The sequence below is a fragment of the Saccostrea cucullata genome, unplaced genomic scaffold, assembly GCF_032062105.1.
Source record: "Saccostrea cucullata isolate Sc308-1 unplaced genomic scaffold, CSIRO_AGI_Scuc_v1 ctg116, whole genome shotgun sequence".
Lineage (NCBI taxonomy): Eukaryota > Metazoa > Mollusca > Bivalvia > Ostreida > Ostreidae > Saccostrea > Saccostrea cuccullata.
Genome location: NW_026931870.1, coordinates 162,853 through 185,874, shown reverse-complemented (window position 1 = coordinate 185,874; position 23,022 = coordinate 162,853). Strand labels below are relative to the sequence as shown.

General features: G+C 34.4%; 1 protein-coding gene across 20 annotated transcripts in view; it reads right to left on the bottom strand.

The window, feature by feature from the left end:
- LOC134233793 (rho guanine nucleotide exchange factor 11-like) overlaps nucleotides 1-23,022 on the bottom strand; it is a 64,423-nt gene that overhangs the window by 24,809 nt on the left and 16,592 nt on the right. For 11 of the 20 annotated variants that reach the window (XM_062715809.1, XM_062715805.1, XM_062715796.1 and 8 more), the window contains 10 exons: nucleotides 11,546-11,616; nucleotides 7,509-7,589; nucleotides 7,152-7,289; nucleotides 5,394-5,456; nucleotides 4,993-5,163; nucleotides 4,225-4,272; nucleotides 3,259-3,396; nucleotides 2,984-3,085; nucleotides 1,955-2,020; nucleotides 197-304 (listed from right to left, as the gene is read on the bottom strand). In XM_062715809.1, the coding sequence (XP_062571793.1) occupies nucleotides 197-304; nucleotides 1,955-2,020; nucleotides 2,984-3,085; nucleotides 3,259-3,396; nucleotides 4,225-4,272; nucleotides 4,993-5,163; nucleotides 5,394-5,456; nucleotides 7,152-7,289; nucleotides 7,509-7,589; nucleotides 11,546-11,616 (986 nt within the window). Of the gene's footprint in view, nucleotides 1-196; nucleotides 305-1,954; nucleotides 2,021-2,983; nucleotides 3,086-3,258; nucleotides 3,397-4,224; nucleotides 4,273-4,992; nucleotides 5,164-5,393; nucleotides 5,457-7,151; nucleotides 7,290-7,508; nucleotides 7,590-11,545; nucleotides 11,617-13,957; nucleotides 14,557-17,949; nucleotides 18,522-21,058; nucleotides 21,195-23,022 lie in introns of those variants that run through there. The other 9 variants (XM_062715813.1, XM_062715812.1, XM_062715810.1 and 6 more) reach the window with 9 other exon arrangements.

Here is a 23,022-nt window from a genome sequence, read left to right as displayed (position 1 = left end):
AAATTCATGCTCATTCTTTAAATTTGTGTATCTCTTCAAAGATGTCAAATATACTAACAACTGTGATAGCTTCATACTGTCTCTATAAATTACTCATAAAAACCCTGCTCTTTTAAATCAAAAACTTTACTGTTACTTGATAGATATTATTTATATTGAGTGTTAGATTATTTCTGGACACTAAGAAGCTACAAACCAGGGCTGAGGGTGACTCATTCTGGAGGACAAAGTTGAGGAAGACAGACATATGGGCAGGCTTGGCCTCCAGCTGATGTAGACTACTGAAAGGCCCACAGTCATCCAGCTACAAAACAAAAACGTCCAATCACTGTATACACAGAGGTCAACAGACACCCCACTATACAATTTAACAAAACAAGTTATTGACCAGAGGACAGTTGAGAAAAAATGTCAAGGATTCTCTCTGCTCCTTTACTTAACCATATCTTCATGCAATATTCTGTAAGGAACAGTAAAATTATACAAATTAATTAAGCTTTGTGTGTACCCAGTAGTCATTACAGTATAGAATGGCCAGAATAAGGGGAGGCAATTTTAGATATATTTATATCTGGATATGTTTGACAATATGAAAGTGGAATTGTAGGAAGACCTCATACAAGATACAATAGGTGTAGTACATGTACTAAGATATCCCTGTAGTCAGGTTACAGTGTGTACAAATATAGTAGGATAATTATAATAATACATAATATACTGAAGGACTCGATACAACAGGCCCTTTAAGCTACCCATCAAAGTTTGGACATTATACATTTTACATGCACATTTCTTCTGTTTATACATTATTAAAAAAAATCTTTCCTCTCTGAAAGCTGAGAAATTATTTTTTTCTTTCCTCAAATTTTAGTTGTCAATGAATAACATATCACAAGTGCATGTGATTTACACATCAATATTATACTAAAAGAAGCGAAAATACACCAAAAGTTTAAATTTCTCCTTATTCTCATTGATATATTTTCAGTCTCTGTATTTTTGCTGCAAAATTAATTAAAGCAACTTTAGTATATTCCGCATTTCTCTGTCTATCTCTAGGTATAAGCATACATATAAATGTAATCCAAATAAAATGAAAGGTCACAAACATCTGTTTTTCTGGTTCGATTTATCCACCTACATGTTGCTAGTAAACCATTAAATCAGCATTAATGGTAACATATAAACATATGAAAAGACAGGTATTCCTTCATTAAAAGCTGGTTTAGTAAAAAACAAAACCCACAGCGAGTCAATATATAAGCTTAATGGGTAGAAAAGGTCACTGTTTCATAGAGTACTTCATAAAGTTGAAAGTTTATACATGAATATAACCAATTCCCAGATGTATTTTGAATATGCCTGTACAAAAAATTTAATTTATAACAAAGAATAATGTGCATTGAACTAGAAATTTTAATGGCATCACCCTGCTGCCTTTTGATAAGCATATCAAATCCTGTTCAAGTTCGATTTACTCAGCTGACAATAATATGATATGTCAAATACCAGGGTTATGCCTGAGTTAATAAAGTTGCCCTAAACATATTACAATTTATTAGTATCCTTCTTTAATAGTCAGGCCCATAATTTTTCCACATTCTAAACCCAGGTATGAGTGTAAAACTGTTAATATTTAATTTCAAAATTCTTCTAGAACAATTTTTTTTTTTAATTTTATCTTTAGAAATGTTATTGATATTTTATTTAATGAAATGCAGCAAAAAATATTTTAAAATCAGTTTTATAGCAGTAAGAAATTCAGAGAAAATTAATCACACATAAGATTTCTAGTGTGGTTTAAAAATTACCAAAAAGATTTGACTTATTAACCAATCAGAATGGCTATTAGAATTGCTGAGTTTGAATGACATGACGGGGTGAGACAAGGCTTAGCAGGATTAATTCTATAGCCACATGCTCTAGTACAGCGGTGCATTAATAAATTGTTAACCTCCGCTTGAGATCTGGCGTTTAAATAGGCACTTGTTAACGAGGAGGACCTCCCATTCACTGGTACCTGGATTAGGAAAAACAAACCAAATCATAAAATAAAAAAAAAAGACTTAAGACCATAATCCCATTGTCACATTTCAACATTGTTACAGATAATGATAATAAGATAAAAGAGGATACTGGTTTAAAATTTGAATACATGTACAAAATCAATATCCAAAGTTTTTATCTATCTGGTTCCCTATCCTGCATTTTGACTTTATCAACTTCCTTGTGTCAATAAGGAACATATAATCACGTCTATTCTAAATAATATCTTTACTATGTGAAGCTGGTCTTGAAAATCAATATGACTGACATTGAATTAATATTTATAAATGCCACAGTTAAAAGGGAAGGGGATTTCTTAACAGAAGTCAAAAATGACAGCTGAAAACATCAACAAAGTGACAACATTTCACTGGCATTTCAGAATCCATGCACTACAAATTTTAAGTAGTTGTTAATTATTAGAATCTCAATAAAACTAAGTTTATCTACAGTGTCTACATACATTCTTACAAGTAACTGCAACAGATTTTTTTTAAAGTTTATCTAATAAAGCTATCATCATTTAAATTTTCACACGTGAAAGCTAACATAAAATCCCAATATCTTGATTTTTTTTGTGTAAAATGCAGGAATATAACTGGTTTGTACATCCAAATAAGTTCTCAACTCTGAGTGTACTTCTTCTCATTTACAGAGTTATGTCCCTTGTCAATAATGGCTACATTTTCTGTTGCAATTACTCTGCAGTTATATAACAAATTCTTCATTCAAATGATTGATCAAGTGTGCATTTTAATTGTGCATTACATATCTGATAATATTTACTATGTAGGATGAGTACATACATGTATATAAAAGCCAATGTTCAGAAATGATTTCGAGAAAAACTATAAATTCACAACATATAGGTTACAGAAGCTTTATATATGCATACAAAACTAGTATTTATTTTGGGACTTGGTCACTGATTTTCTACCTTGTTTTGCATATCTTCATCTGAGTTGAATTCGTCCTCCTCTGCTGCTATGATTGGCATCTGTTGTTGTCCAATGGAAACCTGACTTGTTTGACTGATTTCCTAAACAACAAATAACACCATGACAACAGGTGACCTCCTCATCATAAAAAATCATCCTGAATAACGAAGTGGTTGCTTATTTTACAAGTTTAGCCTTTATCACTTCATATAACCAAAAGCTTTCTAGAAATATTTATCATCCTATACTTGAAATAAAATAAAAATGTGCTCACGTCGTACTCCAGGTCTTTCTTTTGGACGGATTGTGTGTCTTCTAAGTTGTTGGGGTGGGCGGGGGTGGGTGAGGGTGGAGGGGAGGTGTTAGGGGAATCCGACACACTGCTACCATCAGAAACTGGACCGGTGGTTCCCTGAAATTCACAACCACAGGTTTAATAGGACACAAAGATAAAGGTATGTGATTTAAATAATCAAATCAATAAGATGAGCATGCCAAAATATACACTTCATAGGTAAAAATACTGAAATTACTTAGATATAATCATTATAATGTGGCTTCATTTATAAATTGATTTTTTTTTTTTACAAGAAATAAGTAAAACTGTCCATTACTCTTCATGAAAAAAAAAATGTGTATGCATGCTGAGAGTTTGATAATTATTTGGTTTCATGCTTTATATTAGCTTAGCTCCTTCTTACATATCATGAGTAAACAGATCAAATGTGCAACTGAATTCAAGGAGATTTATTTACTTAACTCAAATACAATTGAAAAGTAATATTAAAAAACATTATTTTTGACAAAGAAACATAAAAATTATTCAAACAGAAAACAATGTTCTGCATTGTCAAACTTTTCAAACAAAGTGTAAAAATTATAAGCTCATCTTGAATCTAGAAGCATTTTAAACAAATCTTCAAATAGAGGTAACAATTTCTCTTTGTACAAAGTTTACACACTTGTGTACATTATTTACACACAAGCAGATAGTCTTCAATTTTTTTTCTACATACAATGTATATCAAAATGAGCTTCAATATCAATTGCTAAATCTAACTTAGTTTTTCTGTTAATAACAAATGCTTCATTCAAAATGGAAAACAAAATTCATATCCAAAACCTAAAAATAAAAAACTTCTCAACTGTTAGTACTAAATTATCAGAAACAAAACTGGAGTCTAGAATTAGCTTAAACAGAAACCCAATGCTTCAGATCCTCAGTAAACCATACTGGTACCTTCTTTATTCTAAACACTCGGCCTCGCCTAGTGCTAAACCTTACATGCTAAAATACAGGGTAAAAACAAAAATCAAAATACAGGTAGACAAAAAAATCATAATACAAGGACACAACATCAATACATCTACTGGTATTCTCTTCACAAACGGGACACTTTAAATTGGTGATTAAGTACACCATGCATGTTTTTAAATGAATGAATATTTAAATCTCTTTTCTATGAAGAACATTGACATAATGCAGAGAGAACAACATATTCAGCATGGATGAGGAGGCAAACAGAAAGCAAAGCTCTTGTTTACTGTATTCTGAATGACTCTGACTTACAAATGCTGATCTGTGAGTCAAATGGTGAAAAAGTGCAAAAGGGTAATGTGATAGTGATTAATGTCTCTGACTTTTTTTGAGCAAGACAGACACTGAGTGCAATACTGTAGTCCTTAAGAATGGTCAGGACACTCTCAGAATAGTAATACAGGTTATCCCCTGTAATACAGGCTAGCCCCGTAAGAACTACAGCATTGCCTCATGTCACTGTGTTTGAGGAACTGCAGGTCATACAGTAAGTGCTGGATCATCGTAAGAAATGCTGAATGTGTGATCAAATGTCTACCTCATATCAGGCATCAAGCATGATTAATTCTAGAAGGAAGATCAGAGACTGGCATGGCTGCTATCATCAGTGTTTGTTAAATGCTTGGTCTTTTCCATGAAAATATCTGGGTGTACAAACATTTAAACAGCACTGACGACTTAGATATATACCTCTGGACTTATGTCCCCTGGCTGTCGTTTCTGTACCGGTGCAGGCTTCCGAAACATAACTCGACTGCTAGCGTCAGACATAGAGCGAGATATAGTTCTTAATTCCCTAGTGTCAGGTGTAAACTCAATCGGGGTAGAACCTGACTTTTTATGTTTCGGACCATCAGGCAGCTAGCAATTGACACAGCAAACATTTAGGGTCCAAAAAAACACATCAATATAAACATAACTAACACAAACTAAAAACCTATAAACAACTTACAGTACATTAAATTGATAATGATAATAAAGCCAGATAAGAAGGAAACAATAAATGTTGTGAGAGAAGTGATATACATATAGTAGCCACGTAAGTTAATACAGAGACCACGCCCACACACCCGGACACGGTAAGGACTTACCCACGGAGCGACTGATCCGTCACCGTTACCGATGTCAGGACTACTTTCTTCTGCTGCTTGCGCCTGTAAGAAGACAACAAATAATGAAGAAATCTGTGACAGAGATATTTGTTAACATGAGGTCTACTGGACACTTCGTTAAAAAAATGTTTTTAAAACAAAGATATTCAAATACATCGTAATATATCAAATTTAGTAGAGGTATGGTACCATCATACACTGAAGAATGTTTTCAATTCAATAAATAAATACATCTGATAAACAAACATTTAATTTCCTGTTTTGTTTGACCTGTGAGAAGATGGAGGGCCAATCACTGCATGCGTTACAAAAGGTTAGCTACACAGGTCATAATAGATAGGTTATTGGGGTTTTCCCAAACTCAAGCAAGTGTTAATGTGATTAATTGAACTCTTACAAAACTCTGTGCTGCACACCTTAATTTTAATAATAGCTTGAATTTACCCCCCCCCCCCCTCCAGGCGTTCATCATTTGAACAAACTAGAATCTACACTACCTGAGGATGATTCCATATGAATATCACTAATCATAGTTTTGAAGTACTTGAAAAGAAGATTTTAAACGGTTTCCCTATATATCTGAAAACAAGGCCTCACAAATGTTGTCAATGTTTAATTAACACCTCCACTAAGCTTAGAAATCTGCTAACATCTTATGTAATACCATCCCCTTTCACTTTTAAAAAAAAGTTTTCCTTATTCACTGCATTACTTAAAGATTGAGATTACAATACCTCCTTTTCTGACAGTCACAATTACCCCAAATGCACAGATATTTTAAACATTCCTTATTGTCATCCTTTGAATCCAGAACATGATCAGCTGTCTAAACTTACAATGGGTCTGCAGTTAATTCTAATAACAACCAGTTATAAAGTTATTGTATTATGCTTCATTCATGCACACATTCCACACAACACAGTGCAGTCCAAAATTATGACAGTCTGAAAAGAATCTTAATTCTGCCTAGTAGTAATCCTATGTAACATTTGATCAACTGCTCAAAAATACAAACCACATTTATGAACAAGGGAAACACCCACCAAAAACAAAGGCAGTCTTCATAACTGATGTTATTTAAAAACACTGCAATTAAGTGAATCCATCATATCATAGTGAGACATCAGTCTTAACCAGGCCTATACACTGATGTATTGCCATGTAAAGTCACAGCTACCTAGATAGCTGATAGTACAGCAAAATAATTCTTATACACTGACCATAGCCAGATAGGCTGGACCATAGATTACGGTTGTTATCCACTACAGCAAACAAAACATGGGCAGGTGTGTATTCCAGACTAACATCCAGTATACTGCTGTACTAAACAAAGAGCCAATAAAACCAGGAATACAAAAATCAACAATGTAGAAGCCACACTCCACCCCAAACCTCTGGAATCTGACATTATAAGGCTCTAACAGTCAGAATTATCTCTGTCCACGACTTCTAAACTGATGAGATGGACCAACATGTCAATATGGAAGAAAACAAGACAAATATGCTCTTGTGCCAAATTTGGGATGTCACTACCAAATGTTGTTAATGAAATTGAACTGACAGCACTTTCAATAAACTAAACTTGATATATCCAAATAAGATTTACGTCCTGCTGTTTTTGCACCTTCTGAATTTTCAAATAGCAGTAACACTCACCACATCGTTTTAGGCACAACACACAACTGTTACAAAGGTCATGCATGACACTCATGCTACCTTGACCTTTGACCTACTTACATTATTTTGACTAGAGTTTAAGGTAGAACTAAGAACCTTTAATTGGTCTTCAAGTTTTTTAACAAGAGTCTCTTGCTCCTTGACCTTTGAGGCTAGTTTCTCATCTGAGGGATTATTCTGTAACTGGGTTCTTGTTCTCTGCAAGAAAAAAAAACTGAAGTTGTATTTCACTACTTTCACTTTACATCATAAGACATTCCTTAATTCAAGCTTTGAACATTTACATGTGACACAGAAATTTAAAAAAGTCTAAATGGAATATTTCTGAGAGCTTGTCAAATTTGTTCTTGCCCGTTTACAAAATGACTACAAGTTTTTATTAACATTGACATAAAGTTCCTGACTGAAGCTGCCAACCTGTAATTCCTCAGTGGCGTTGTCATAATACTTCTTGATCTCCGAGAGTTTGGAAGCCTGCAGTTCAGCGCTCTTTCTTGACTGCCAAGAGAAATTTTGTCAGGCTTAAACAATTACTACTTACAGTAGATCGCTACATCATACAAAGTGTCAATTATCTAGCATATATTAACAAAGTACAAAGATGCTTCTTCTTGACACAGACTTCTAAAGCATAGACAGGAAGTGAAAAGATGAATATAAACTGTCAAGTAAGAAAGTACTGGAAAATTTGTGTACTTGGAAAAAAAATGCCTCATTTATGAACCTTCAAAGGGTAAAAAGAAAGTGAACTTTTATGATGGACAATTGAAAACATTTTATCTAAAATGTAATTACACTTGTTATTTAAAAATCTGGTTAGGTCACAAATATTGAAGCTTAAAGCTGAACAGTTTTGTATATCTTTATAATGTAAAAAATATACCTTTATTTTTGATACAACTGTTTCCAATTGTTTTTAAAAATTTGAAACACTAAAAATGTAATTTTGGCTAACTAAGCTTTTTTCCTAAAGAATTATATAAGAAATGCCATCATCTGGTATCTGCTTTATTGTCATTTTTTGGGTATGCTAGTGTGGAAAAAATCTTGGAAAAAATTATATATCATCATCTGTCCTTAAAGCTGAACAGGACTTAAATCTTTTTAGTAAAACATGTATTACCTTTGTTTATTACATTTTATTGTCATGGGTATCAGTGTATTTGTGATTGTTTGTATTATGTTTACATTTTACCTGTTACAACTATTTGTGTTTGTTTGTATAGTTTCTTTGTAAGTTACTTTCCTGCATTAGAAGAAGTATACAGTTATTTTTTGTCACTACCGAGTGCTGTAAAGCACATATACGTCTACGCCTGTGACAACTGATTACACTGAATAGTGACTACTTTATATAGGGGTCATCAGATGTAGCCAGAGTCCTATGGAATATGGCAAACACATTCCTTTTATGGATCGTGTTCAGCTTTAAAATATTATAGACTTTCTTTATGGGTAGTCGGTTTGTGACATATTTTCAGGTGAATGAGAGGTCATCATTAACAGTGCTCACTGTAACCTGTTAATTTGGGAAGCCCAATAGATAAAAATACTGATTCAGAGATTAAGCTAAAATGCACACTGTACAAAAAGCTGCTTCATATAGAAAGATGCTGTGTGCTCTAAACTGTTTAGAGTGAAATTTGCCAAACACACACTGGAGGTAGATATTGAGGCAGTGCATGTCAGTAAACTCAGAACAGCTCAATGCAAGCAAGGCTGCCAATTTTTTGAGTTTTGTGAAGAACATGCCCTTTTCTCTTCACACGGACTCTCATTATTATAATATGGATCTTTTTTTAATGCTTAATCTTGTGGAACTAATTACATAAGGATAAAAAAAGTTACAATAAATTAGTGAGAAAAGTCAAAATCATTTTAACTTTTCTCACACTTCTTAGACAAAGATGTTATATTTTGTATTGGGTAACCCTATTTATCTGATGATTGAGGAATAAAATAGGAAATGCACAATGAAATTATGTAAGAAAGATTATGTGAAAGCCTTGTTTGATTTTTGCAGTGGTATAGAAGGAACTGGTCATCGCTAAAGGAACCCTATTTAACTGCCTGATCAAAAAATATAATAGGAGGTGCCCAATTATACTATGTTACACATTATTCAGTTAAACTAAAAAGTCTTATTAAATTTTATCCAGTACTAGTGGTATAGAAGAAGTAAGCAGATGAAACCTTGGTGCCCCCAAGTCTTTCGGATGTACAGGACAGAGACCCCATCCCTATACCAGGGATACCTCCCAAGTCTTTCGGATGTACAGGACAGAGACCCCATCCCTATACCAGGGATACCTCCCAAGTCTATCGAATGTACAGGACAGACACTCTCCCTATTATTTTTCAAGTAAGGATCTATAGGAATAATAAACAGACATTTTTATTTTTCTCTAACTAGTACATGTACTAATGACATATCATTTGTTTCCTTGCACAACTGTTCAAAAGTGATAAAAGTGGGCAATATTTCCCTGATCTGAGTTTACAGAGAAATGTGTGTCTTCCAAGTAAAATCAACAAAATACTGTTTTAAGGAAGATTTCTGACGGAGTTGTGTATTGAAGAAAGTCAAAAGTTTATCTCCAAAGTTGAAAGAATTTTATGTACAGTTTGAGTAAGTATTTTAGGAATAAATTCTGAGAAACCTTTTTATGCACCACACTGATTTAGTCATTATGTTAACTTTAACCTAAATCTTTAATCCATGTCACGTCAACATAGCAATACTTAGCATAGAAAGCCTTTTCTCTTAATTAAAATTATAGTCAATGAAGTGGTTATATAAAATGGTCACAGAAAAGCTTATATACTAGTAAAATGTGGTAAATCCATATTTAATCAAGTCTACTGGAATTAACTTTGTGGTGTATATTATATGGGACTTTTTTTGTGACTTCACAGAATCCTAATGACATATCAACTGGAATAGGTTGTGTTACTTAACAGAAGCCTAATGACATATCAACTGGAAGAGGTTGTTTTGCCTAATGGAAAAGGTTGTGTTACTTCACAGAATCCTCATTACATATCAACAGGAATAGGTTGTATTACTTAACAGAAGCCTAATGACATATCAACTGGAATAGGTTGTATTCAAAAAATATAACAGGAATAGGTTTGTGTGCCACTTTACAATTATACTTTAGTAAAACTTAAAAAGGTTTGTTGCCATCAAATTTTATTAACTGGAATAGGTTTGTGTGCCACTTTACAGAAGCCTAATGACATATCAACTGGAATAGGTTTGTGTGCCACTTTACAGAAGCCTAATGACATATCAACTGGAATAGGTTTGTGTGCCACTTTACAGAAGCCTAATGACATATCAACTGGAATAGGTTTGTGTGCCACTTTACAGGACAGAGGTTTTGTGTGCCACTTTACACTGGAATAGGTCTTTACAGAAGCCTAAGGACATATTAACTGGAATAGGTTTGTGTGCCACTTTACAGAAGCCTAATGACATATCAACTGGAATAGGTTTGTGTGCCACTTTACAGAAGCCTAAGGACATATTAACTGGAATAGGTTTGTGTGCTCTTTACTAGTACATGTACCTAATGACATATCATCTGTTTGTGCCTTGCAAAACTGTTCACAAGTGACAAAAGTGGGGTTTGTGTGCACTTTATATATTCTGGAATAGGTTTGTGTGCCACTTTACAGAAGCCTAATGACTGGAATAGGTTTGTGTGCCACAGAGAAATGTGTGTATGCCAAGTAAAATCAACAAAATACTGTTTTAAGGAAGATTTCTGAATAGGTTTGTGTGCCACTTTACAGAAGCCTAGTTGTGTACTTTACAGAAGAAAGTCAAAAGTTTATCTCCAAAGTTGAAAGAATTTTATGTACAGTTTGAGTAAGTATTTTAGGAATAAATTCTGAGAAACCTTAACTTTATTAGGGCTAATCCACACTAGATTTAGTCTATATAGATCGACTTAACCTGGATTAACTTTACCCTAAATCTTTAATCCATGTCACGTCAACATAGCAATACTTAGTATAGGAAGACTTCACTTTTCAATCTTATGATACCGTAAAATAATAAAGTCGAAATGAAGTCAGGAGTAGGAATATCAACAATGTGGTCACAGAAAAGCTTAATAGTGAAATGTGGACATAAGTATATCCATATCTAATCAAGTTTACTGGAATAAACTTTGTGGTGTACATCATCTGGGACTGTTTTTTTGTGACTTCACAGAATCCTAAGGACATATCAACTGGAATAGGTTGTGTTACTTTACAGAATCCTAATGACATATCAACTGGAATAGGTTGTATGACTTTATAGAATCCTTAGGACATATTAACTGGAATAGGTTTGTGTGCCACTTTACAGAAGCCTAAGGACATATCAACTGGAATAGGTTGACTTTACAGAACCCTTACTGACTGCCATCATTACAGTGTTATTTATACTTTATCATACTTACATCAACTGGAATGGGTTTGGTGACCTTTTCAGGCGCTTTGTTCATAAGTGTGAGTTGTACAAAAGATCCAGCTGAAAGTAAAAAAATGTTGTATCATTAAGTCTGGGAAAAAATCTTATGTAAAAAAAATTATGTCAAGGCTGAAGGAAAATAAAATTGATCTTTAAAAGACCATTAAAATAGTTCATTACAATTTCCATTGTGAATTACCATAATTAATTCTTCTTCTCAATAAAAGTGATATTTCATCATCATCATTTTTTTTTCATGTAGTAAAACTTACACAAATATTATTATAACCAAGAAAATAACAAGAAATTTTAAAATTGTTTGCCTTGAAAAGTTCCTCTTAAGTGTGTTACAAAAACTCTCCCAACAGATAGGGAGAGTGAATAAACTATCCTGACACCGACTAAAACTGCCAAAGTTTCTCCATAACACTGTTAAAATCTTTCATCTCACATGAAATCTCACAACTGCTTGCAAATAAGAAGCTCATATAAGCAATGGGGAGAAAAGGGATAAAGCTAACATAATAAACAGAACATTCAATCTTCTGTAGATAAATATGGAAATTAATTTAACTTGTGACTTGTATGACAGACTATTCATAAATTTTCAATCATGCTTTGCACTCATGAAAACATATATTAAATAAAATCTTGTCCCACTTGTGAAATAAATTCCTCATCAAGAACAAAACATTGAAGATGTCAAATTTCCTTTATACAGGCATTAGTGGTAAAATGTCTAGGTCATAAAAATTCATCATCAGTATTTGCTACAAACATCTTCTATCATATTTGTAGGAGTTTTTTTAAGGAGTTATGAGCAATATATCAAGAGGTCTCCTCTATATAATCTATATATATAATATAGCCTGGGGCAATGCAGACTTGGAGTGCATCATTTAACTGTTTCATTGATTGCACAACTGTTTACAGTCATGGAAAATAACATAAAATCACTTGTTTTTCTTACAGCTCTACATATAATTTACACTCTCGATATTAAGCATGCAGTGTTAAGTTTAAGTCATATGAATATCTTGGAACTTTGGCTGTCAACATTTGAAGGTCTTGAATAAATTTCATGCTTCAAGTTCATCACAACACCTTACACACAGTTTTATAAATCCATCTTCCTGGCCATGTAGGATTGTGGTACATTTAAAGGCAAATTTAAATCTTAGGTATCATAATATGTAAAAAAAAAAAAATGCTATTAAAAGTTTGATAAAAAAAAAACAAGTACAGGTAAATTAAAGTATTTCTATACCCTCACACCTTAATCAGATGTAAAATAAGAGAACCAACCACCAAACAATGTAACATTCTCCAAACAGTTTACCAAAAAAACTCAAAAACTGTTTAGTCACACTTTTACATGAACCTAAAATCACCTGATGCTTAAACCCTGTCACAAATATCTAGTATACCAGGAAGTCCAATTAAGAATTCAAGATTTCCTGATATCACCATGAAAAGCAGGCTAACTGAATTAAAAGAGCTGCCTACTCTATTATAGCTCTAATTCTAAACACAATACTGAAATCAAGACAATTAAGTGACAGAAAAAAGTTAAAGACAGGTCAAAGAACTAAGAATTCCGATCAAATTAAAGGGCACCTGTTGTCTTATTGTTAATCAACAAACTAACACACAAGAGTCAACTTATACAATGTTATAATCATTGATTGATGTATAAAATGCTGCTGAAAGATGATCAATAGAGTCTTCATAGTAAAATTTCTACATTAGCAGCCAGTACTATTCAATTTATAACAAGAGTATTTATAGGAAAGATTAATTGTTCTTTTTTGGGGGGTGGGGTGGGGTGGTGGTGGTGAGGGGTCTCATTTGAGAATTCAAATGTATAATTTAAAGAAAATTGGATTCTATTTTGTTTTTACATCCCATAAGAGATGTCACCATATACATATACCAGTGAATGGCATCAAATTTAGACCTATACGTCACAATAAGGGCCATTAAGCAGTAAGGGTCTTTCTTGTTTCAATGTTTACCATGATAGAAGTGACATTGGACTTCAGTTTTAAGGATTTCATCAAAGGACTTTCACTTTAAAGAAAGAGATGATTCAAACACTACATGGAAAACCCAATGATAAATCTGTGATAAGTATGTGTGTACTTAAGTTAAGGCCTGATAAGCAAACATGCCTATCAGGGCAGTTTGTTATACAAGTTGCATGCTAAATACTACACATAAATATGTTCATAAACAGACCAGCTCCTACATTTAAAACATGTAAGAAGAAGACGACACAAACAACACAGTATAATCCACATTCCAAGCATAGCTATGAAATTTAAACTCCAGATTTAAACTGAGAGAATCTTAAGCTTGATAAGGAAAACCTGAGATATCGCATCCCGTGTATAAAACCTACTATCTTCCTGTCCAGTCATGTGGTCAGTAACATCATACATGGAGGCGGCCAGTCGCCCCTCCCCGAGCGGACGTTTTCCCACAGCCACATCGGAGGCCCTCCTGTACTTCTTACAGTTCTTCCTCCTGAGGGGGAGGGAGTTGTACCCCTCTTGGTGGCCATTTTCCTTCAGTTTGTTCTCCATGATTATGATCTGGTGTTGGTAAACAAGATAAAACTTCCGACAAACATCTCCGATTAAACGCTACACACTGAAGAGTATCTCTCACTGAGGGAGTCCATACCAGTGTTTTCCCCACTTCACAGTGTTAAGTTGTCCAACAGACACCAAACCACTTGATCCTGGGATTGTACAATAGAGACACCAGAACACTTAATCCCGGGATTGAACAACAGGAAGGAGGTCCTAATACCAGTCAGTCCCGGGGGTAAACCGTTTGTTTTTCTGTCTCCCAATGTGTCCCTCTATAATGGCTGTGTATCTGATCACCAGCTCAATCTGATCATTAGTCACTGGAGTAATTAGACATTCCTCCACTGTCCTGTTTGCCAAGGCAATCATATGTAATCATATACATATGAGATGGGTAGTGCACATCAAGGGAGAAAACTTATCAAAAATATCTTCTCTATCTAACAGGTGTCAAATATCCTGAGCAGCAAAGTCTGCATTTTATGCGTGTACACTTCATCTTCTTCTCTCAAATAAACAGGGTTCAAGTTTCAACATAAAAAATTCTGATTCTTTTTTTATGTGCCCTTTAGGGTATAGCTGCATATTTAATGAATGAAAAAGATATGTGCAATCAGAAAGAGACGATTGCAGTACCTCTTGGAGGAAAATCTAACACAAACATACTTCCTCACTTCCTCAGATTTGTTTTTAAGAATTAAAGCAGTTTTTATAGATACATACTACATCTAAAGACAAATTTGTTATTAAAAATTACAACAGTTTTAGAATAATTGATATCATCAATCAACCATGATGTTATGCATTCAAGGATACATAAATACAGTACCACAGGTTATGAGCCATGATTGAGACAATTAAAAAACAGAAATTAATGACATTTGAATTTTGAATGTATATGAAGACCTTTCTCACTCTGAAACTCGACATATCAATTTTTTGAAATAAAGAACTTTGAGACAAAGTCTCCAGCAACAAATTAAGTAATTTTCAACAATCCTGAGTCAGATGATCTTTTTTTAAATATTAAAGAAAAAACAACCTAGAGACTGTGTCCTGTATTGTGGTCAAGACAGGGAATGAAATCAAGCCACACCTTATGTCATTTTATTTAACCTACAGGATGGTATAGTCTAGAAGTGCACCGAGTGTCCTCCAACAGTTATGAATATTCATGACATCTAGACCAGTGACTTGGTAAAACACAATCCTGTTTTGTTGCACAGCACGTCTGCCGTGAATCACCTCTAAGTTATTCCTAAGCCCAGTTATTTTTATCTGACTACATGCACATATGGATAATTTAATGCACAACAAATGGTCCCAGTTTTCTAAAATTCACCTTAATGCAAAGAATATAATTATTCCTCTATTTAGATGTGGTAAATGTTGACCTATTGAACTGTTCCTACATGACTATTCCATTACTTGCCTGAGGTTAAACAAGGGGGGTGACTCCTGTTATTCCAGCAAGGGAGATAACTGATATATTTCCACTCTAGTGATGACCTTTGAGATATATTGTCTAGATGTGATTATTGACTTTCTCTGTGTAAAGAGGATTTCATCATAAATCAAACATACACCCTGTTTACCGGGGTCTTTAACTGTTTGATGTGGACAATTTGGTCAATAAGTCGTATCACACACATCTTAGCTCTCAGTCCACCATATATATAGGTCAAAGCCAAAGACACAAGATCAACCCAACCACAGTTACAAAAACATAAAATTTATAAACCACTTACTCTAAAGAAAACATTTCCATAAATATCTCCATCTTCCTTCCAAGAAAAACAAAACAATCAGGTGAGAATGCAAATCAGGTGTGAAAATTAAAACCTTCCTACCCCCTCATTTCTTCCACAACGGAGACCAGTGTTCAGTGTGTAAACTTTGGCCTTCCCTGGAGTAAACAGCTGAAGAATGGATGTGCCCTATACAATGATACTCCTTCTTCTAACAAGTGTCACCTGACTGTTTAACAAGACCCTGCCACTACGTACAGAACATCTACCTGGACATGGATAATTAACACACAACATCGATTAAACCTACTCCACAATGGGGAAATATTTGCATAATTTTGTGAGATGTGACACACATATATATGTATCTTGAGGTTTTAGTCAAAGTCAAATTATTTAAGAGGAATGCACAATCAGCAAAAAAAGGAAGAAACCTCAGAAGTTATCAAATAACACACAGAATGCCTCATATGGCTGCTAACACTGCTGTCGTTACCGTCCTCAGACACAATTAATTTAACTATATTTTACTTCACACCTATTCATCTTTACTGAGTAGTTTATTCACGATATGTTGCAATTATTCTACTTACAAGATATGGAAAACTAACTGCCAAAACACGATTTAACATATCCATTTTCAAATAACTTAACAAAATCAAACTCTGTTGAGGGAGTAACCATTGCGTTAATATTAAGTTTTATTTTTTACTGTGAAGATGGGAGAAACACTTTGATGACCATCAGACCGTGAAATCACTATCTACGTCGGCCCACAAAGGATCACAAGGAATAAGTGTACACCTCTTAATTAGTGATCCACCGACAGAACAACTAGAGGAGAAAGAGTTATCTGTTTGTCGTCTAACCACAACAGCACACAACCTTAAAGATGCATTGCTATAAAATCTTCATGTAAAACCAAAGCAATGACTGCACCTTGATACATGTTTGGAAACATAAACATGATAAAGCTGCACTTTTTTTTTTATTTCAAAATAATCTTGGAGACACAGATTTGTTGTTTTACCGTTATTGCATGACGTCACAGATCATAATCGAAGTACAAGTATTTAGTTTAATTTTTACAGATCTCGATATTGCCTCTGGCCATCTTAAAAAAAGAAATTAAATCTTGAACAATAACAATTACTCTTCTCAAAATTAACACCATTATATTTCATTTCAATCTTCAAGTTAGTCAAAACCTGAAGCCCTTGTTCTTCCTGAAGAGAGAAATCTTTTCTTGCCCCCATCCCCCCCCCCCCCAAAAAAAATCATGGAGGAATGAAAATGAATGAATTGCTTAATTTGACAGTGGGCAATATATTTACAAGCAGTATTTTGGCACCAGACAAGTCAGTGCTGCCGATTTCCTGAAGGATATGTGCTGATGTATATACTGCACTAAGGACTGAACATCATTCCAAGGTTTACATGGAACAACACCTAAACATGCTAAACCACAAAACATCTCTCCTAATGCACACTGTTTATCTATTCCAGCAAAGTTTAGATGCTATGATTGGGAAGCGGTTACACTGGTATATTTACGTACACACTTGACTGCATAGGTTCTCTTTTGTTCTTACAGATCAGTCACACCCCTTTGAAGTACCTGAAATATTTACTCTGCTCAGAGACCTGTGTATTAACTTTTGGATTCTAGCCATTTCATGTGTAGGTTTTTAGTTACATAATTTTAGTTTGGTACACATACATGTTTTAACATTTCCTTGGGACTGGTATTTTCTATAGATGCAACTCCTTAAGTTGGGATGTAAATAGGAGAGAGAGACAATGGTTTGACAAAGACATCAAAAGTCACCATTAATCTACCATAGAGGTTACACAGAAACATTAAATAGAGGTTACACAGAAACATTAAAAGTGACCATCAAGCCTCCTGTACAGAGGGAGTTAAACTGACTAAAACCAATAAATGTGGTTACCTAGTCAATCAATATAAACCCAGGCCATATCATCTCTTTAAAGTGACACCTAAACAACACAAAAACCTGTCTAAATATAAAAGCTGATATTCAACTTACTTTGACTTCTTCGCTTCTCAAGAAATTTATTCATAGTTCATTCATTTATCACCATGTGGGCATAGCATGAGTCAATTCAGTTTCCTTTTTCAATGTTCCAAATACTTTACTTTGCTGGCAGAGTCGTCATATTGAATGACAAAAATTTTATCCAGTTGACTTTTCCACCATAACAAGCTTGATTTCTAATAATCCACATGGATGAATGACTTTAAATCCCACACAAAAACAATATTTAATTCTGTAGATTTGCTTCCATCAGCTTCCAGTGTGTTAAATGGAGTGACCTGGCTGTGTATTTAGAACTGTTTTCTTCCCTGATAAACTCTGTCAACAAAGTCCACACACTATCAGGACCATAAACCGGGGTCTACCTCTTCAGTGCGGGTCATTAATGGTCCGGGTCGTTTATAGCAGGAATCGGGTCAAAGCAGATTATACATTTAGTAAATATAAAGACTGGGCACTCGGACATATGGAATCAAAGAAACTTAACCAATAAGTATCTTAATTTAACAATATAGTCACTTTGTTTTGTAAACAGCTGGTCCAGTACTTGATTTATTCCCCTTTCTTTTTTGTGTTGACATCTGCGTAAAAAGTACAAACAGTTTCCTAAAGGTTAGAAACGTAAACAATGTAGATCTGGGAGAATTTGGAAACAATCAAGAATTCTGAATCTCCACTTCCTGTTGTTAGTTAATGTAAACAAATATGTAATCTTCTGTCAGCGAGGGCCTTTACATGCCGCTATTAATGGAATCCTCACCAAGACAAGTTTAACAAAGCCCAGGATCTTTAGACATTCCAGACTATTAGCATTGCACAATGTTCTCTCGTCTTGCACCAATGACACAGTGCTTTAGTGAAAGTTTGGATCCCAGGTCGGCTGTATTTGGAATGTTATCGTAAATTTACTTTATCAAGTGGTCCAATGTTCCAAACACTCGATCCTATCACTAATACTCTCCCGACACACAGGTGTAAACAAATTTGTATCCTTATTAGAAACCTTGCTAGACGGGATACAAGTTTTGCCTAGGCAGTCATATCTTTCACCTGAGTGTCACCCTGTCATAATTTTACATAATCCTAATAAATGCTCGTCACTCATGTAAAATTCATTGTAGCATAACAGGGTTTAAATGTTTATGCTGTTTTATATTTTCAGCTCTGACATTTGTACCGATAACTTTCCATTTCCCTGAACCTGAAGAACAACTTTTACTATTCGATCACTGGCAGGTCTACATTTAGATAAATTAAGAAACATTTGCATGAAAATGATGATTTTTTTACATTGACGCTTTACTGCTTTCTTGATGATAAATGAGTTGTTTGCAGAAATCTAATGCCTTTTCACAATAGTACAGCTTGCACAAACAGGACAGGTTGCATAAAATGAGGAATGTGAAGATCTACACCAACTTATTTGAATATTAAATTTACTATGAGACGTACACAATAGATTTTTGCTGCACAAATAATTTACCAAAGATTTTTTTTCCAATACATAGTTCAAAGTCCTTCTGTTCAGTGACAAGAAATTTTGCTTTGATGCTGACGATTTTAGAAAGAAATTTGATTAATAATTAAACCCCACACAATTGCAGCACATTTAACAGGGAAAAGTTGACAAATTATAAAGGAATAATACTCATTTTACCCTGTGTGAGTTATCTCTCTTATCATCAGGTCAGTGAACCTTAAGCATCTTTCACAAAGATTATCTTGTTAATGTTGACATCACATGAAGCAGAAATTTTAACTGTGTTGAAAGTTACCTAGAAACTTGGTCTTAATTAACCACACAAGATTTGATTTGAAGGACATTCAGCCTTGTCTTAATTGGTAGACCTTAACATCTCTTTCACTAGCTGACTGTTCATCAATATAAACTGTTACATTATCATCTTCTGTAGTACATGTGCACTGGTCTTTTCCTGACCACAAAATAAACAACACCTAAGTCCCCTCCTCCTCCTCCTCCTCAGAGGTTTGTAGATATCAATAATATGTAAATTTAGAATGTTGATAATGTCAATAAAACATCTTCAAGTCAATCACGAGGCCCTGAATTGTTCCACACGTGTGTACACATTTGCTAGTTGATATTTTCCATCTCCCTACAACCACCTGTCACATTCCAGGCAGTTATAGGATCAAACTGATAAGTGAAGATCAATGAAAATAAGAGGGATTTTTTTTTACATCATGCCATGATGGTTTGTTCTCAGAATGAGCCCTAGTTTTCTCAGATCCTAGTTTACAGAGTGACCGACATCTTATCCTTATTTTGTCGTGAACATCCCTGTGTTCCTGGAAGAGGAGGAAGATTTCCGACTATCAGAAGTACCAGGTGATGTTCAGACAAGAATTTCCCATTATGCTCACTATCAATCACACAGATTTTCTGAATACTTCCCAGATACTGATATGAATTTTCAATTACTCTCCAGTTTCATCTCTCTTTTTTAAACTTTCAAAACTGTTCATGTTTTGGAAACATTCTACCAGTCACCTGTTTACAACGATCTGAATCTTACAGCACACACCTATAGGAATTCTTAATGATCATTTATAACATTTTTTGGTATTATTATTTTTGGCAGAACGATAATGCTAACCACTTGCTAAATGGATTACAATGCAAACAAAAATAAACACATCTAATTGGAAGATTAAAAACCAAATTATTTAAAAAATGCTGAAGGCAGAGGGTTTCTTGTTTGAAGCCGTGGAGTGCCAAGACTCAAAGAGATAAGATTGAGGAAAGCCTAGAACAAGCTCTCCAGTCTCTCTAGTGTTTCTATTTCCATCAATAAGCCGAGCCTCTAACTGTACATGGGAGAACCAGGTATAAATCGCGGCTCCCGTGTCTTTCCGTCTACAAATGATATTCTTATTCATATCGCAGCTTAAAACAGTGTACAACAGGTATAGAACAACGAAACATTTCACTCATCAACAAAAGAAAAATGTCTTCCCCCTCGTTCAAATCTTTATCCACCTGCTAAGGAAATGGATGCGCTAAATACACACATAAAAAAAAAAGTTTTCCAAAAAAAAAAAATATTAACCCAACACCTGGATTCTAGACAAAGCTTACCTTCTGAGTCTTCCAGCATCCCGCTAATTAACGATGTTGAACTTTCACTTAATATTTCCTAACACATCCTGTTACACACTTAAAAACTCCATGAATTATAGAACACATAAATAAAGATATATATATATATATATATATATAACAGTTTACTGTAGAAACAATACTGAGCTCTGCGGAGAGAGTCATAGTCTGTTTCAATATTTGCTGGCTAACTACCTCTGGCTGCCGGTGATAAGCTGCCACAGCTAGAGGAGGGATCTCCAACAAGGCCAGGCATGGAGAGAAATACCGCTCAACAATTACTACAGCATCAGTTTATTCCTCAAGTGAAAAATTATTTTCATTAAAACATCATTCTACATTATAGAGGAAATGAACACATTTCATGGATGGAGTTCCGTAACACCATACGTGTCTGTATAGGTTATCACTGAGATATAGATTTTTAAGGCCTTGTATTTCTTTCCTTCTATACTTCCTCTTTAATTTACTTATAAATTGATTTTTCAAGGATTTTTTTTATATTCATGCAGTGTCATATCATTTATCCCAGCACTAGCTGACAAAAGTCAAAAGTACTATTCTACGTAACTAGTAGCGCTAGATAAGTGTTACCAAATTAAAAATCACTTCACTGTTTTAAACATAAGTACATTTTTGTTTATTTCATTATACAATGGTGATGCTGATTTCACAACTTCTGTAAAGAAATACTCCCCACCCCACCCCTGGTCTTTTCCTTGGACCCTGAACTTGATGGTAAGAATTGTGACTATGCAGTTGTCCCTGCACTCTCAAAACTCAGAAAAATCAATATATACAGTGGTAGGAACCAAGGTTTTTTTTCTGTATTAAACCCAGAAATGGATGGGAATATAACAATCACTTTGTCCCCTTCCTATCTTATATCTGTCCACGCAGTTCCAATGAATGACAGATCATTAGTTTTCTCAAAGACAATACGCTGCTGATTAAAATCTAAATCTAATTGAATTCTGTAAGATAATGGTCTGGTTGTAACCATTATAGCAGCAGCTCTCTAAGCCCTGCATCACAGAGATGGAGAATTTAATCAGAGAATTTACAGTCCCTCGGAGGCTTTTTATAAAGCCCTTGATCAGAAGTAGAGGAATATTGGAGAGTGATTTGTACAGGACTTATACAGCTGAGTCTCGCTGTCACAAACACATGGGCGATTTTCTGGTCTGATCTGTCATTTACACTGCATGGATGACATGTGTAAACATAAGACAACGAATAATAGGAGAGAAAAAACATCAGACAAGGAACATAGCTCTGATGTTCCTCCCCAGCTCACATCTGTAATCACTGAATGTTTAAGCACAAACAGCAAACTTAAATCAAAACTGAAGAAAGCTCAACTGTTCCTATATCAAAAATAGCTTGATAGAATGTATATATATATTTACTAGTTTTATTTAGAGAGTAAATATAAGCTATTGCAGTACAGTATTTCTCCAGATTCTGGAGTACCTTATTTATCAGAGAAATCGGCAATATATAGCCTGTGCCAAGAAAGCCCATAATGGCAGAGGTACTACACAGGAAGTTCAGCTCAAGAGATAGGTAAACAAGATCTGGAAAAAGATTCTGTTCTTCCCAATCCGTGAGCCAATTCAAGGGGGTCTGCATTTCTCTTCATCATTGTCAAATGGAAGAGAATTCATCGCTTCTCTAAACAACAGACACTTGTAATTGTTTGCCCAAATTTTTACCTCCATACCAACTATTTCAAAAATCTTAATTCCCAAATTCCTGCTAGATTCATTAAGTTACTAAACCTGTTTGAAAACAATATGTCCTTAAGCATCTTACATTGTAACTACTCCACCCAAAGTTTGAATATTAGACTCATACAGATATTTCTATACTTGTCCACATAAATGCAATGAAAGTTTACTTCTCAACTTCCACTTCATTGCATTTTCATTTACTTAGAAATA